Source organism: Acomys minous (genome assembly GCF_964271855.1).
Source record: "Acomys minous genome assembly, chromosome: 3".
NCBI classification, from domain to species: domain Eukaryota; kingdom Metazoa; phylum Chordata; class Mammalia; order Rodentia; family Muridae; genus Acomys; species Acomys minous.
In genome coordinates this window covers 12,234,554-12,250,979 of record NC_140485.1, presented here as the reverse complement: position 1 = coordinate 12,250,979, position 16,426 = coordinate 12,234,554, and the positions used below count along the sequence as shown (strand labels likewise).

The following is a 16,426-nucleotide window of genomic DNA, read 5'->3' as shown; positions in this document are numbered from 1 at the left end:
CATTCTTTTTCCTTACCAGCAGTTCCTTTGTCTCTTTTTCTGCATCTTCAACTGCTTTTCATCTGTTTTTTTCTATCCAAACTCATTCCCTTCTGAGTGGCTTTGGACACCATATGCAAGGACTTTCCCAGATTTGCATTGGCAGCTAAAGAACAGAACTGTGTTTCAGCGCACTGTGAGCTGAGGCATGCAAGAACAAGGACCAGTATCCTTGCTGTCGGGGGAGAGTCTGATCTCTGCTTCCTAGTTGGTACTTTACTGCTACATCATCTGAAGGAAAAGGGGACATGTCTCTGTGTGATGCAAGACAGAAGGGCAAGCATGAACACCCTCTGTCATGCTCTGTAAGGGAACCTGATGCCACTCATGAGGACAACACCCTCCTGATTTAATCACCTCTTCAAGGCTCTGTCTTTTAATACTTGGACATTGGCAATAGCTGAATTTTGGAGAGGGGACCCAAACCACGCTGTCTGTTTGCTTATTCCCCTCCCTGTTGGCAGAGGCTCTGTGAAAGGAGGCCTTTTTCAGTCAGTGTTCATCTTTTTACTAAGGGCTACAAACTATGCCTACCAGAGTTCAGTGATCCCTAACTGGGTCATTCTAAGAGATGTTACCAGTACCACGTCTTAAAAGCAGTTGACTAATTCTGCTGCGTATAAGAATCACTGGGGAGCTTGCCTAAAATATACTGCCCCTGATCCCAGCCCCTAGGGACACAAATGAAGTAGATTCTTGGTGGGATCTGTAACATTTCATAACAAGCTCCCAAGGTGGTTTTGCTTGATAATGCAAACACACTTTGCAGTCTTGTCTGACTGTCTCCTTGTACCAGATTAAGTTTATTTCTCTATTGCTGCCTTTCCTGAGTGTTGTCTTGTGTACATCAGCAGAATGTGAATCACTGAGATCCTAAATATGGGTCTCCTAGCCCCACCTCACACCTTGTGAATCACAGTTTCCATGATGACGCCTAGTAGTCTGAAAAAAAAAGGGGGGGGGATTACCTTCGTTGGTGCCTGCACGGCAGCCAACCTTCTGCTAGCCTTTGGGAGTCCCAGCTTATCTTACAGACTCTCTGAGGAGGTCCTAACTCAAGCAAGTGGGAAGTTTCTTTGTCATTTTGAGCCCACTTCTTCGTCCCACAATGTTTGAGACTGCGGTTCAGTAAGTCAAGTCACTGCAGGATGAACTCCAAGGTTTCGCTCAGTTTCCAGGTGCTTTTGCAGCTTGAATATTGGCCATTATTATAAGGACATCTCAAATCTGTCTGGATTAGAGGCAGTAACTGTGGCATAGCTGCTTACCTTGTTTTGGTGGGGATGCCCTCAGTCATCTTTCTGTCCAGGAATGTAATGTTCCCAGATCAAAGCAGATGACATGGCGTCCTGTCTGTCCTCATTATGTGTACACACTCCTCCAGTTCAGCCTTCCCCTTGCATCTGTATAGTGAGACCTGCTTGGTTGGCTTTCACCCTGAAATGTACTCACTGGTCCCTAAGAAAGACAGTGAAAGGCCTGACCCCTTTGTCCTGGGGCCTCCCTCCCTGAGCTGCACAAGTACTGAGGGCAGGGTGTCCCCCTAGGTTAGACTTCTGGGGCCGGTAGCCTTGTCCTGCTTCCCCCTTGGTAATTTCTCAGGTAGAAAACGTTTAAATCCAGAACCTTTAAAATACTCCCAAAATTTGAAACAAAAAGGAAGTGGCAGGAATTGGTCAGGTGGTTAAGAATAGAGTATACCAAGAAATGACATTCACAGGATTTCATCCTTGGCCTAAATGATAACATTCTGTCAGGCATGCAGAATAAGCTATGAAGTCCTCTCCTGAGTAGTCTACTCCCTAAGTACCTGACCTTCATAGAATGCTTACTCTGGACTTGACTGAGCTAAATGTGTGCTAGCTTCTTTGAATATGGTAAATTTGTCTGTATTCCTTGCTGATGGTCAGCTAATTGCTCACACAGAATCTAAAGAGTAGTCGTATCATCCCTGCATGTTCCAGAAGCCATGCAGCCTGTCGAGTGGGCTCCGCCTATTTGCATGTTGGAGTTTTGTCTAAGGATAAGTAACCAATTTCATTTTTGTGCCTGATCAGAATAGCAGTTATCAGGAGAAAAATCCCTTCAACAAATCCTATACTTAGGTGATAGCTGCTTCTTTAGGATATTGAGTTGAAGGGGGCAGTACTAGAGACCAGGAGCTCTGATTTAGTAACAAGGGGTATGACCCTAGAAATGCATGAGCAAGAGACATCTAATGAGTCCTGACAGTTCAAGGCCTGAGGAAGGGGACTAACCTCTTTTTTTTTTTCCTGCCCACCCAGTCTTCATACAAATGTAAATATGTCTTTTTAAACAAACTGCCAAATGTGGTTTTAATTTATAAGCTTGAGACCAGCCTTGCTCAGTGTGCACTCAGGAGTGTGTGTATGTCTCTGTCTGTGTCTGTGTGTGTGTGTGTGTGTGTGTGTGTGTGTGTGTACATGCTCTCTCGTGCGCACGCTCTCTCTCTCTCTCTCTGTACCCCTTTTCTTCTTCTGTCTTCCCCCCTCTGTCCCCTCTCTCCGCTCTCCCTTTTGAAGCCACAGAACATTCCCCTCCAGCCCCCATCACTTTTCTTCCAAAGTCATCCCTGACCCCGTCAAAGGACTTTAAGACAAGAATAGACTGCTGTATTTCTTAAAGACATTTTCTGAAGTTCCCAGAGGAAACACATGTACTTTTTAAACATAACTAAGTCAGTGGCTGAATCCATACTGAGATTGAGATTTGAAGGGCCGGTTAGCATCACTGTGTCATACGTTCTACAGTGTATGCAGAACTCATTGTTGTTATTTATGACCCTGTCTGCCTTCCATTGTGGACTTCTTCCAGCCTTGGGGAATTCACATCATTCCTAATAGCAAAAGGCTTTCTGGTTCTCACAGAGTTGTTCAAAGCCTGACTCATGCTCCTTATGTTAATTGTTCAGCTCTGAAAATACAGCACTTACAGGGTGTGGCAGTGAGGGGAAAATCGACTGTGTTCGCAGGACATGCTTAGAAGTGTTTCACACATAAATCCCCATCACTCCCAATCTCTCTCAGCTGACCCTCCTTCGCCTCTCCTCTCTGACTTAACTTGAAGTATTCTTTTTCCAAAAATTAATTTTAGGAAACAACAAACTAAAAAAAAAAAAGACATTACAATGCAATGTAAACCAATAAAGCCAGATATACTCTGTTCATTGACCATTAAAAACAATTTACATTACAAGTGGACATGTCTTTGAAAGATCTTAGCCCAGGTCTGAAGCCACAGCCATGGCCCAGAGTGCAAGGATCCTCCCAACTTAGTATTGTGGGCACCAATTAGATCAAGCCTTTAGAGATACTCTGAAATAATACCGGTGGCTGCCATCCTTCAGAATCTCAAAGACTATCACTGTGTGTTCCTAGGTAAGCCTATATAAAAGAAGGACCTACTGGTAGCTGCCAAAGTGTTCCTCGTGGTCCCAGCATTTTGCAGAAGTTTGATGTGGAAGAATACTTAGTACCTCAGCCAACAAGAGCAGATAACACCTTATCTGGACCATCAGTCTCTAACCCAAGGGAAGAAATTCCAAAAACATTACATGGGTCAGCTCTGGCAAAGGCTGGCAGACTTTTTAAAAATTTGTAATTACCGGCTTATGAAGCTTCTTGGATTTGTTTTTAAAGGCAGATAATGTGTGTATAAAACCATAGCAATGGCTACTATAAGAAGGCAAAGACTCCCGGTTTTTGTTGTTGTTGTTGTTGTTTGTTTGTTTAATAACCAAGATTGAGAAGCTCCATTTAAAAAAATACCAATATTAAAAGTTTTGACTTGATACACTTCTAAGGCTAACAGAGGCTATATTGAGAAGTTGATCGATAAGGGAAATGAGGAAATCTCACGATTGTCGCTGTCTTCTCTCAGGCGTGCTGCTGCTGCTGGCTCAGAGAGTCTGCTCTTTGGGGCCACAGAGTACCAGATATTATTCTAGATGGCTTGAGATCCGCATGTTTCACATTATGGCTTTGTATATTCATGGTGCATATTAATGCATGAACTGTGTAGATAGGAATACAAAGCCAGTTGTGACATACGCCAGAAAATTCCCAACTGAAAGCAGCTAAAACTACCTAGAACAGCAATCTATTTTCTATAGATTTCCAAAAGTAAAGGTGTTCGTCTGAGCATGCCTGCTGTATCTGTCTTCCCTGGTGTTTAGCTAATAGACTTGTGTTTGAACCTTTGCTGTCTTTCGGAGTAGGTCAAAAGTGCCATCCATGGACTGTCTGGTTATTTTGTTGAGTGTGCTGAGAGTTCGCCTTCTCCTGGTACAAAGCTCAAGAGAACTGCTCTGAAAGAAATGTAGGTACAGCATGTTTCCTTTTCCTCCTTTTCTGACTGCCTGTGTGGATAGTTGTGTTACCAGAATAGTCCGTCATGTAACGGCAGTGTATGGAATTTAATCAGAAGCCCCCTGACATTGGTTCTGCCCACAGCCGTGTATTAGTACATGTCCTTCCCACCTTCCTGTTGCTCTTGCTTTCTGGACAGTGGGAATGGACTCCTTGCTTCACAGGTGTGATGCAAGGAGTGATTAATTACAAGCTCTTTGAAGATGAAAAGCACCTGCTGGTGGTGTGTTTCACACAGCTCCTGAGGTAACTGCAGACAGACCTAAAAACTACATTCCTTTTGTAAGATGCTCTTCTGACTTTAATGTAATTATGAGAGCCCTTGGGCCCCTTACAGCAACATATTTATGGTTTTGTTTTGTTTTGTTTTGTTTCAACAAAGCTTAGCCAAAGTAAATATCTCAGCTTCAGTGCTTGAGTTTAATGACTGAAAAAGCTTCTTGCTATTTGTAAATGTATTGTTGTCAACTCTTTGACAAAATTAAGGGCTTAAGTCTTTCACTTTCCTATGCAGTTTCTGTCCTTCCCTGGAAGTTTGTTTTATAGGTAAAGTTTGTCTTATCGATGTGTATCCTGTGGAAAGACATTGGATAGATGATTGATAAATGAGTGCATAGGTAGAGAGATAGATGATAGAGAGATGATAGATAGATAGATAGATAGATAGATAGATAGATAGATAGATAATAGATGAGAGAGAGAGAGAGACAGACAGACAGACATACAGACAGAGAGACAGACAGACAGACAGACAGAGAGAGAGGTGGATGATAGATAAACAGAGTAGATATACTGCTTGTCATAGTTATACTTTCTTTAATGATAATTATCTGACTTTTTCCCAGTACTAACCAAGTCTAATAACTGAGGCTTATTCCCATATGTTGATGAATAAACCTGGCATCTGCTGATTAATACCTGAATATGTCATGAGGGAATTTCTAGATTAGTATTTACTCACAAATATGTGTGCATGTGTGCACGGGTGCATATGTGTGGGTATGCACACACATCCTGTGCTTTATGTATCTAAGCATTTCCTATAAAAAGTTAGCATATCGACCCCAAGCAGTGTTGCCTTTAACATCTAAAGATGCGGACCTGTTTGCTTTTGTTAAAGTGATTACATCTTGACTCCATTGATGAACTGATAATGAAAATTTAGAACGTTTACTGGGAAATGTGAATGTTAACACTTAATCCAATCTGTACTCAATATACACTTTGGGGATTTCCTAGATATGCAGGCGTGCTGAGGAGAAGCCAGCTGGCACATGCCTTGTTCTCAGGTGTAACAACCCGGGAGTGGGGGTTTGGAGAAATCCATGCCATTGCAAACCTCACATGCCATACAATCTTTATTGTCTGTTTTAGTGTGAGAAGAACTGAAGCAAAAAGCACTGCTGTGAGCAAATCACAGAGCGGCAGGAACCTTGTGGGAAGATCTAGTGAGTCAGTCATTACTGTGGTACCAAGGAGGAGGGATGCCTCAGCCACTCTTCTGTCAGAATCCGTGGGTCAAGCACAGGGTGACACACAAGCAGCCAAGAGCCACCAGGAGCTTCCTGTTCAAACGCTGGAAAATGTTTCTCAGACTCAGCCAGAAGACACTAGCAGCCAGCAACAACCTCATCCTGGGGAGTGGTTAAAGACAGGGCTTCTAAGCAAGAGCCCTGTGTATAGCTATGAGTCAGCATCACCAGGTCCAAAGCAAAGTCCACGAGCAGCCAAGACACAACAGAAACGCAGGATCTGTGGCTCTGCGGAAGACTCCGACCACAGCAGCAGAGTTTCTCTTGGAAGTGATGGATCAGTCCCCGAGGACCTGATGGTGGACAAGAGCACAGCTGTCGGTGTTTTGCCAGCGTTAGAGTTGTCAGATCCGGGGTTGCTTTTGAAACAAGATTTGGCAAAAGCCACAGCTAAAGAAGAGCTCCATGTTTTGGAAAATCTCTCCTCCAGACATCGTATGACAAACAACCTAGGGCAGGCAGAGCAAACCGGCTCGGCTGCAATTACCGACAGATTAGCTACAGTGCAGGGCGGCCCCAGCAAGAAAAGAAAGAAATTGCAAAGTTACAGCAGAGGATGTAGTGGCAAGAAAAACTGAGTGTATAGTTCCTGGGATTTGAAAGGAGTTTGGGTAATTACTTCAAATAAACAGATATTTAGGGGCAGGAAATAAGTCTCATCTTCGAAGAGCACTTACTGCTCTTAGGTTCCAAGCAGCCACAAGATGACTCATCACCATCACGGACTCCAGATCCAAAAGACCCGACACCCTGTTTGACCTCCATGGGCGCCAGGTATGTGTATGGTCATACACGGAAGCAGTCAAAACACACATACATGTAAATCTTTTTATAAAACTGTTTGTGTTGGAATTAGCCTTCCCAGTCACCTCCTGGAGGCAGTTTTTCTAATAGGCTTATTGCTTTCTCATCATATTTATAACTGTCTCCTGAAAATATTATATTGACAAAGAGCCCTCCACCTGTCAAGGAGCATACCATGAATATAGGACCCATGGAGAAAGCAGTAATGGCGGCCTTCTCATCCCATCATTATGAAGACCTCCTGATGGGGTACAGAAACACAGTGCAGCGTGCTGCGGGCCAGTTCTAGTGCTGCAGTTCTCTTACTCCTCAACCTGAGTACCGGACAGTGAAGAGGCTAGTGGTCTCAGCGTGAAATTCTGTGAGAAATACAGGTGTTGGGGTCTCAGACCTATGGAATGCCGGACTGTGATTCTGAAATACACTCAAGTTGAAGATGATACCTTAGGACTTATGTCCTCCAGCCTGGCGACCGTGGCTTCCATCAGCTGGGGCCACATGTGGAAATGTGCGCCCCTGTGTTCCTCAGACTTGTACTTAGATTGGGTTTGGGTTGCGAGTCCCTTAGTTGCCAGGTTCTGCTGTAGGACGGACACAGGACCTAAGGAGCTGTTACAGCTGTGGTTGCTGGGAAGTACAGGTGATTCATCTAAGCCTTGGGTGAAAACATGGGAGAGGTGTGTCCGGGGTAGGCAGGTTTGACCCTGTCCTTGTTCACACCTCCCGTATTCTGGTATGGTTAGGACAGACAAGAACCCAAAGCGCGCTCAGTGGCCTTTCCAGTTCATGATTTGGAACGTTTCCCAAGGCCTTTAAATGTTCTTTGGTTGTGTAGCCTACTTCTCAAGAAAGACGAGCCATAAGTTGTCAACCTGGAAGTTTCATCTGATCATTCCAGCTCAAAGGACCAGAAACTGCCTTTACTGAATAGCTTTTTCCTTGAGAGCTGATTCCAGGGCTATGGAGTCTTCAGTGAGAGCATGGGTAGCCCCCATTGCACAGCAGGAAGCCAGTCCTATCAGAACAACGGGTACACCCCTCTCCAGAACTAAGATATTCTGACGTGGAAGAAACAAGAGTCTTGATCATTACATGGTTATGGTCATACTTAGTACTTAATTATACTTATACGGATGATTTGATGTCAAGAAATGTTTTTTTCAAGTATGTTATATTGTAGGAAATAATGATTATTGTGACTAGTGAGAAAAAATAGTATATTTAGGTTGTAGATAGGTGCAGCCTTTCTCACAGCCTTCATGCACAATGGACTTTAACAGGATTAACAGGGAATCGCTCTGGGCTTCCACACTATGGCATATGTTTAAGGAATTTTGCCTTTAAGCATTTTCCATCAGCAAGTCTAAAACACTTCTCCATCTCTTGTTTCTTGAATGGTGTTACAATTGTTTGACCTATGGACAAAGGGGAAAAATTGATCCCAGGTGTTCTGTTACTTATCAGGTGGAGTTTTACTGTAGGGAATGGCATGAATTTGTATGTTCTTAACAACTGTAATAACTTGGCATTTAAGTGTCTGAGACCCTGTCAGTACAGTCAAAAACTTCAGCTCCTTGATACTCCAAATTAAATTTATATCCAGGCCTCTGTGATTCTGATAGACGAAATGTTCATCCAATTCCATTGATGTTATTGTGACTGAACTCATATCTGAGATGCTAAGCCATCTCCATGTACTTTCAAATGACATTTTAATAAATAAGAGTTGGTTAGGTCTTTCTGATTTCTCCTCACTCACCCACCCACAACCATTTAAAAACATGTGAGAAAGGCCAGGCCTGGTGGTGCATGCCTTTTATCCTAATGTTTGGGAGGCAGCGGCAGACAGATCTGAGTTTGAAGCCATACTGGTCTACACAGTGAGTTCCTGGAGAGCCAGGGATGTGTAGTGAAATCTGTCTCAAAGGAACAAACAAACAAAGTATGGGAATAATCCCTGATTTTTCTTGCACAATTGTTTTTCTTTGCTGCTGGAGATTAACTCACCCAGACATGCGTATGACTGGTGAAGTGTAGAGTGGATCACTTGGCGCTGGGAACAGGAAATAACTGCAGAGTTATGTTCCCTATTTCATGCTAAAGAAGTATGGAAATACATTAATGTTCTAAAAGAAACAGAAACCAAAACTCATGGGTAACTGGTGAAGAGGGTGCTTTAGATGTGCTGTGATCCCTGAGAAAGAAAAAGACACAAAAAGTCTCTCTGTTGTGATTTTTGGAGAATATAATGTATCTCTGGATAAACCTTCCCTTAGTGTATCTTGTATGGTGGGGGGCGGGGAGTCTTAGTATAATCGTTTTATGTGTGATGTCATGTTCAGATTTCAGCAGAACTTGTACCTATCATTAACCTTTGGCTTCAGCAAAAGCTTCGCTCTGACTAGGGCACCCAAACAGGGAAGGAAACATCTATGCCTGAAAGAATGGCCTAGGACGAGCGTCGGCGTTTGTGTCTCCCAAGCTCCTTGGCAGGACTTACTGTAATATTTCCACAAAACGGTAGTGCATGGCCCTCTGAATAATAAGCAACTCTTCAAGAGCCAAAGAAACTCGTTGTGCAGCATGCTGGGACTAGAATATGGAAATTGTTTTAATTTCTTCTTTTCTCTTATGAGGAAATCACTGTACTTGGTTTGTCAAGACAAGAGAGTTCATTCCCCGGTATTGAAACATGTTGGAGCAAGAAAAAAAAAAAATCAAAATTAAAACTGGTTTCTCTTAAATAGCTTAAAGCTTTCCACAGTACAAAATAAATTAAGCATTGTAAAATGAAGTTAATTTAAGTAATCACTCAGTACAGAAGTCTAACCATATATATATCCTCAGTCTTGCAATTTCAGGGTATAATTAAATTCTCAGAAATATGCAGAATCCTCTCTAATTTGGCGCATATATATATAACAAGACAGAGCAAATGCATGTCAATATGTAGCATAACAGAGAAGACTTAGATGAAATTTTCTTTTAATCGTGGGGACCGATTCAGATTGGATTTGAGGTATAGCTTGGTGAGTTTCATCTGTAGCACACTATGGCCATGCTACATTAAAGCTTTCCTCACCATTCTTAACAGAGATCGTGGTTTATTTTAGCTCAGTTTATTGAAGCAAAACTCAGTAAACTCATGCACTTGGCTCCCCAAAGCCTCTGACCAGTGCTAATAGGTGTCAATTTGGCAGATTCTCAGAATGAGTTTCCAGATGGATTTAGACACTGCCACAATCTCCAGGAGAGCTCTTCTCCTGTTGTTTAAGTACCTTAAATAATCTGAATGTCCACAGGATAAAACCACTTTTGTAGTGAAAATGTACCTGTTTTATGAATAAATATTTGGGTTTGTGAATTTAAATAAGTTTGACATGCAATCTGCTTACTTTTGGGAGTGTCTCACTATATCCCATAGTTCGAATTTACTATGTAGCCCACACTAACCTCAAAGTCTAGGTTCTACTGCATCTGTGTTTGTGTGTGTGTGAGAGAGAGAGAGAGACAGACAGAGACAGAGACAGACAGAGAGACAGACAAAGTAACTGTTATGAACTTTTTTTTTTTCTGAGATAGGGTTTCTCTGTGGAGCCTTAGCTCTCCTGAACTCACTTTCTACACCAGGCTGGCCTCAAACTCACAGAGATCCAATTGCCTGTGTCTCTCCAAGTGCTGGGATTACAGGCATGCACCACCACACCCAGCTTAAATATGTTATTTTTAATTATGCTCTTCTGGTAAGAATGCTTTTCCTCCCAGGAACATTTCTTGGGTTCTGGAAATCTTGTTAAGTTAGTTAAAGGAACCATTTGAACCACTGACCCTTTGGATTTACATTTTGAAAACCTAATGAGGAACATTGAGATTACGTTGAACCCTAAGGCTCTGGGCTGTTTGAACAGTTTGAGTCTGTTCCCACTGTGCTTGCAACTGAGTTTCATTGGACCTCTTAGGAGGGCTTTACCTGATCTTGACACCTTCCCAGTAACTCTGATATTACCCAAGTGAACTCATCTTCATGCTCTATGACCATCTGGTCTTCTTTCAGGACAGACTGAAGTCCTGGGCCACCCCTCTCTCCATATTATCTTATATTTCTGTCCCTTGGGCCTCCAATTACTTGTAAGTAGGTTTCTCTGCAGACCCTTTACCAGTCCCTCAAAAGTGTTTTGGTGTCACTTTGGAAATGTGATTAGAGCTGTGTGTGAAATGTGAGGAGTGACTAAGAATTGGGAAACAAGTTCCTTAGAATTTTGGTCATCTTAGTACACTGTGTGGTAAGGCCCCCCACAGAAGACACCCTGCCCTGGGTGTGGAACCTCAGTGCAGAGCTGGGACGATGCGCATGCAGGTACTGCAAGCTGCAAACCCTGGGTCCTGGAGCTACCTCACCATTAGTTAATTTTATATATGTTTTAGTATAAGGCACTTAACCTTCCAGGCTTCAGTTTCTTCATCTGTCAAAAAAGTTTACCCCATAGCCCTTTAAGTACTGAAATTAGTGCACCACACCCATGTGTTAATTTCTCCATTTGTTTAGAAAGGGCCACTACAGTGGACACTCAAGGAATCACATACATCGCTTGTAGCTCACTCTAACTCCCTGGGGTTGGTTGAGCCTGTATTTTAGTATTTCTCAACTCCCTCAATGATCGCCATGCGATGCCATAGTTAAGAACTACTTTTCAAATGGGGGTATATGTACTTATGTAAATCCTGGGTGTTGAAGGAGGCAGGGTTGAGGAAGACAAATATCCATTAGAAAGAGGACTTTCTCCAAATCCAAAGTACATCTACTTTCAGTCAAATCAGTAGGAAGTCTTTAGGGACAAGATGTCAATCAATAGTTATGCATTCTAATCAAAGAGATGTGTTTCCTTTATTTCTCAGACTTCTCTACATTGCTGCGTTAGGCCCTGCACATCCAAGCACATCATTCCCCACACTGAGATACTGGTACCCTCATTCGGAAGATGACTTTTCAAAGTGCCTAAATAATTGTCTGGAATTTCTACATAAACCTCTGGGGTTTGCCTTTGATCCATGATCATTAATATCATTAATAGGTTCTCTAAAAGCGCATGTGAATCTCAAGCTAGCATTTGGCAGAGCAACGGAAGAATGAACGCTTTTAAAATACTTTGGCTCAGAAAGCGCATGTGAAATAACCCTGTGGGAAAATCGGGAGACTTTCTCATCATCCAGAGGATTACCTAGGACAAGATATTGACCTTGTATTTTAAGTTCAGTTACATGTCTTAAAACCTCATTCATTACCCAGTCTGATTTATAGTAGAGGGTGAAGCAGGCTGTGAGAGGCCTCCAGGATGATGTGCAGTTTGTGTCCGTCTGTTGCTTTCTGCACAGTTCCCAGAAGATACTTTATCGTGTGTGTGTGTGTGTGTGTGTGTGTGTGTGTGTGTGTGTGTGTGTGTGTGTGTGTGTGTGTATGTGTGTGTGTGTCCGGGGTGTTTCTTTAAAAAAAAAAGAAAGAAAGAAAAGAAAAGAAAAAACAGCTTCTGCAGGAGATTTACTACAGCTTTTCTCTCAGAAACTAGCTGGAGACTTCTTTTCCTGAGGCTCTTAAGGCGATCAAGCCCCAGAGGGCCGAGTGTGTCAGGGTGAGCGGAGCTCTGACCTCCACGGGGGAGAGGTCACTTCAGCACATAAGACTCAAAAGGGAGGAAGAGAAAGCAACTCCACAGCAGGGCTTTGACTTGCTTTAGGGCAGGAGAGCTTTTATAAAGGAGTCCCCAGTCTCCCACGCCCTTTGCCTGCACTTCTGTTACTGTGCTCAGCACACACACCACCCCATACATGCACAAGCATCCACAGCACTTACTCCTACTGAATGTCTCACACCCTCTCCCCACCTGCCCCTAAGCTGTGCACAGATTGGCAGCCCCTTCTCCAGAGGAGGCAGGTGATGGATTGACTGGAAATTTTTCTAGGCCCAGTGGCTCCGAAGACCTTTTCAGTCCTCCTTTAACATGCCTGACTGGTGAGAAGAACACAGATGATTCTTTCCCAAACCCACCATGGGTGTCTGGGAGGGCTCATACTAGCTCATCCATTCTTGTCTGAGGAAGGTGAGTTGGTAAATAAGAGCCATCCACAGCCAGAATGTGGAAGACTGGGCTGGGTGCTTGGGACATATCCCGGGAGGAGGAGCCTGGAAAACGCCTCCTGTAAGGATGCCAGAATCCTTTGAGACAGCAGCGTGGTTTTATTTACATATTCCCCTGAAAATATTAACCCTGGTGAGCTTCTTCCTTGTGCCATTCTGCTCAGTGGGAGATGCACGTGAAACACATGCAGACGCCTTCAACAGTGGCTCACCAGTGAGAAGGGCTCTGTCAGCTCAGAGTATCTCTGAGAGCTCAGGCTCTCTGCACGAAGGTGTAGGGGCCTTGGGAGGGTATCTGCTGTTGAGAATTATGTTGCAAGGCTAAGAATCTACTTAGGAAAGACTCAAAAGACTAACATCATCGGTGCTCTATCCACCTATGAACTTTCTACAGAAAATCGGCATGCTTTCCTTCCAAGGTGATATCCCTCATCAAATCTGGTGTTCTCCTGAAAGCAGGGTGTATTAGATGCTTGCTAGGTCTGATCCCAGATCCCTATAGAACTTTAGGAATGCCCACTGAATTTGCAAGGACCCTTAGCTGTTCTGCCAGCAACTATACATGCCTGCCTAGAACCAGCTACATAGCACATGAAAGCAAGACAAGGGAGGAAAAACATTGGTCTTGACATTTTTTTTTTCTCAATTGGGAGGAGGGGATGGAGCACACTATGCAGTGTGACAGTCACGGAGGGAAAAATGATGGTTGGCAAAGACTATAGGGGAAAAGCCATTACACAAAGTATTTCGGAAATGCTCAATCTGGTGGAAAAAATATTTTTAAAATAGTCAAATATCAAGCCTTTTCATAAAAAAATAGAAAACTGGTGCAGTGCCCTGTCCTGAGGGCCCCCAAGGGCCAGGCACCTGAGCGAGGCCCTGATTTTAGTGGGAGGATGGAGATGGGAAAACTGCATCATCCAAAGGCTATAGTCAAGAGTGTACCCATGTAGACCACACTGTTGTGTGGAACTTAACTTTGCCCCAAGTTGTTCTTGTTTGTTTGTTTGTTTGTAGACCTATGGTTCATTCTTGACTTGATTGAACTTTTCTTTCTCCTATACTAGTGGCAGGTGCTGAATTGATCAAGGAAAAAGCCGACCATTTGTATAGTCACTACCAAACAGAATGTCTGGACGTGCGCAGAGCCTGGCTCAATTCCCTTTATAAGAGGACTGTGGCTTTCCATTGCTGTATAACAAATTGCCATGGATCTATCTACTGCCCTGATGCTGCATAAATCTGTTCCCTCCTCATGTACGACACCGGTTAGCCAGATTCTCTGTTCAGTGTCTTATAAAGGTGAAATTGGGATATCAGTCACATCTCATCCTTATCTGAAAGCTCAACCAGGCAAAGGGCCATGCCTGATTGCCTTGCATTGTAACCCTCTTCCTTGCAACAGCAGGTCAAGGGTGCCCATCACCCAGCTGGCCAGGCCAGGGATCTGCTAGGAGCCACTCTTAGGTCTTTACCATGAGGGCCCAACCACCTCATTAATGGAGAAACCCCCACTGCCGCGAGTCTTCATATCCTGAGTCCACTGGCTTCCCCTCTGGTGACCAGAAACATTTTTCTTATACAAACAAACAAAAAACATTACCATGGTAGCATCCACCCTAGTGAGACTCTCCATTTACACACCCATCACTACAGTACCAGTATTTGTTCAATAACCAGGGGCCAGGAATCCCCGAAGGCCATCAAAGATTGTGGCCTACCAACTAGATCCTGCAGCCTCTAGCTCTTCTTTGATATGTTAGTCTAACTGAATACCCCCATCTTTTAATGCACTCTTATCGTATCACAGTTGAAAAACTAATAGCCTGTTTTTCGTTTTCCTATAGTGTTTTCAGTGCTGCATGTCAACGAAACTGAGGCACAAAGATTCCTAGAAATCCCCAAGTCTGTCCAAACCCAAAGCACAAAAGCTGCTGTTAAGGCCCTAGTGGGAGAAAATTTCAAGCCAGAAATGTGAAAGGAAGGGATTTTACTGGAATCGAGAAACGTCTGGCCCCAAACCTCTTCCCTTTGAGCTTAGTCTGGCTTGCACACAAAGAGGGTGAGAGTAGCAGTCAGATGAGGGGCCAGGCCAGTGCGGAAGCAGAAATGCTTATGGAAGTGTTGGAGGAACTCTCTGGGAACTACTAGAGCCAGCATTGCCCAAATGAGAACTCACGGTAAGCTGCAGATGGCTGGGTGCAGATGAGGAAAGGAGGATGTGATGGGACCTGACCCTCTTCCCACTGCAGCCCTTCCTGCTCCCTCCTCACTACCCAGGGGCACTTCACCTTGGTTTGCTTCAAGCCTGTAGGCGACCACATTCGCCCTGGGCTGCTGCTCCATAATATGAATTTTCATAACTATATTTCCCACACTACAGAACCATAGGGAGCTCGTTGCAGGTGTCTGAATGGTCCAACTTGAACTTGGGAATTTATGTTTCTCTCCACGGGATGGAGTTAACTCAGAGCATTCCTGCCTGGGTCCCTGGTACAGAGGAACGGTCGGGCCACAGGGACATAACAAATGGGGACAGACAAATGAAGATGACTCAAAGGATGAGTCTAATTCATCAGCCTTTGTGGGAGACGGCAGGGACTGGGTAGCATCTTAGTGCGGGAAGTAGAGCTGTGGGTAGACGGTTGCAGAGACATGTTTATGGCATCCGACTGTGGCAGCCAGTGGCCTACTGGACATTGCCACCTTCGGCTCGCTCATTCAAGCTCAGTATCAGTTACGGTAAATGATCAGATGATTTCTCTGCTGTAATTTAGAAGGAGCCTTCCCGATGAGGTAAGCAAAGGGGATAAGGCTTAATTGTATAACTGCTACTACCGGAAACCCCAACAGGATGGTTGTAGCAGGGAGGCAGACCCAGAAGTGACACGCAGGTTTGAAAATGCCCGTGAAGTTTTGTGGATGTGCATGCATGGGTATGTCTTGCATGTGTGTGGGCGTGTGTACATGTACAGACTGCTGTGTGGACACATAGGGTGAAACCTATGGAGACCTGTTTCCTCTCAGAATCCATTTTCCTGCCATTCATCTTCTGATTCTATAAAGCAGAACCTAAAAAGCAAGTCTGAAACATCCTAAGGAAAAAGGGACAGCCCAAAGAGCCGGGACATCATCTGTGACAAAAACAAACAAACAAAAAACAAAAAACCACCTGTTGCTCCCTGACTTGTAGGTGGCACCATCAAGGTACATGTAGTTCATGGAAGTCACAGTGTCTTCTCCCTGGAGCATCCATGAGCCTTTGTGTTCTTTCCGGTTTAGCACTGGTCACAGCGCTTCATGGAGCTCTCAGCTAATGCTGGATCCAGGCATAAACCTGCTCAGTTCTCAGGTGAAGCACAAAGCCAAGCAGCCCAGGAAGGAGATGCTCCAAGTTCTCGCCCTGGCTGTTGCTGTCTCCGGAGGAGGCCTCCATTTGCCCTTCTAGGATCCTTTGACAGGAAAAAGGTCACTGCTTACACTAGCATTTGGCAAGTCTGTGATGAAGGCCTTTCAACTGCATACATCTC

The 16,426-nt window shown here is 44.0% G+C and overlaps 1 protein-coding gene across 5 annotated transcripts in view; it reads left to right on the top strand.

Moving 5' to 3' along the window:
- Positions 1–9,557, top strand: part of SLX4IP (SLX4 interacting protein) — a 166,411-nt gene extending 156,854 nt beyond the window's left edge. For 3 of the 5 annotated variants that reach the window (XM_084777607.1, XM_084777609.1, XM_084777608.1), the window contains 2 exons: positions 4,277–4,377; positions 5,802–9,557. In XM_084777607.1, the coding sequence (XP_084633733.1) occupies positions 4,277–4,377; positions 5,802–6,537 (837 nt within the window). In that variant the 3' untranslated portion in view covers positions 6,538–9,557. The remainder of the gene's footprint in view (positions 1–4,276; positions 4,378–5,801) is intronic. The other 2 variants (XM_084777611.1, XM_084777610.1) reach the window with 2 other exon arrangements.
- The last annotated feature ends 6,869 nt before the right edge of the window (positions 9,558–16,426 follow it).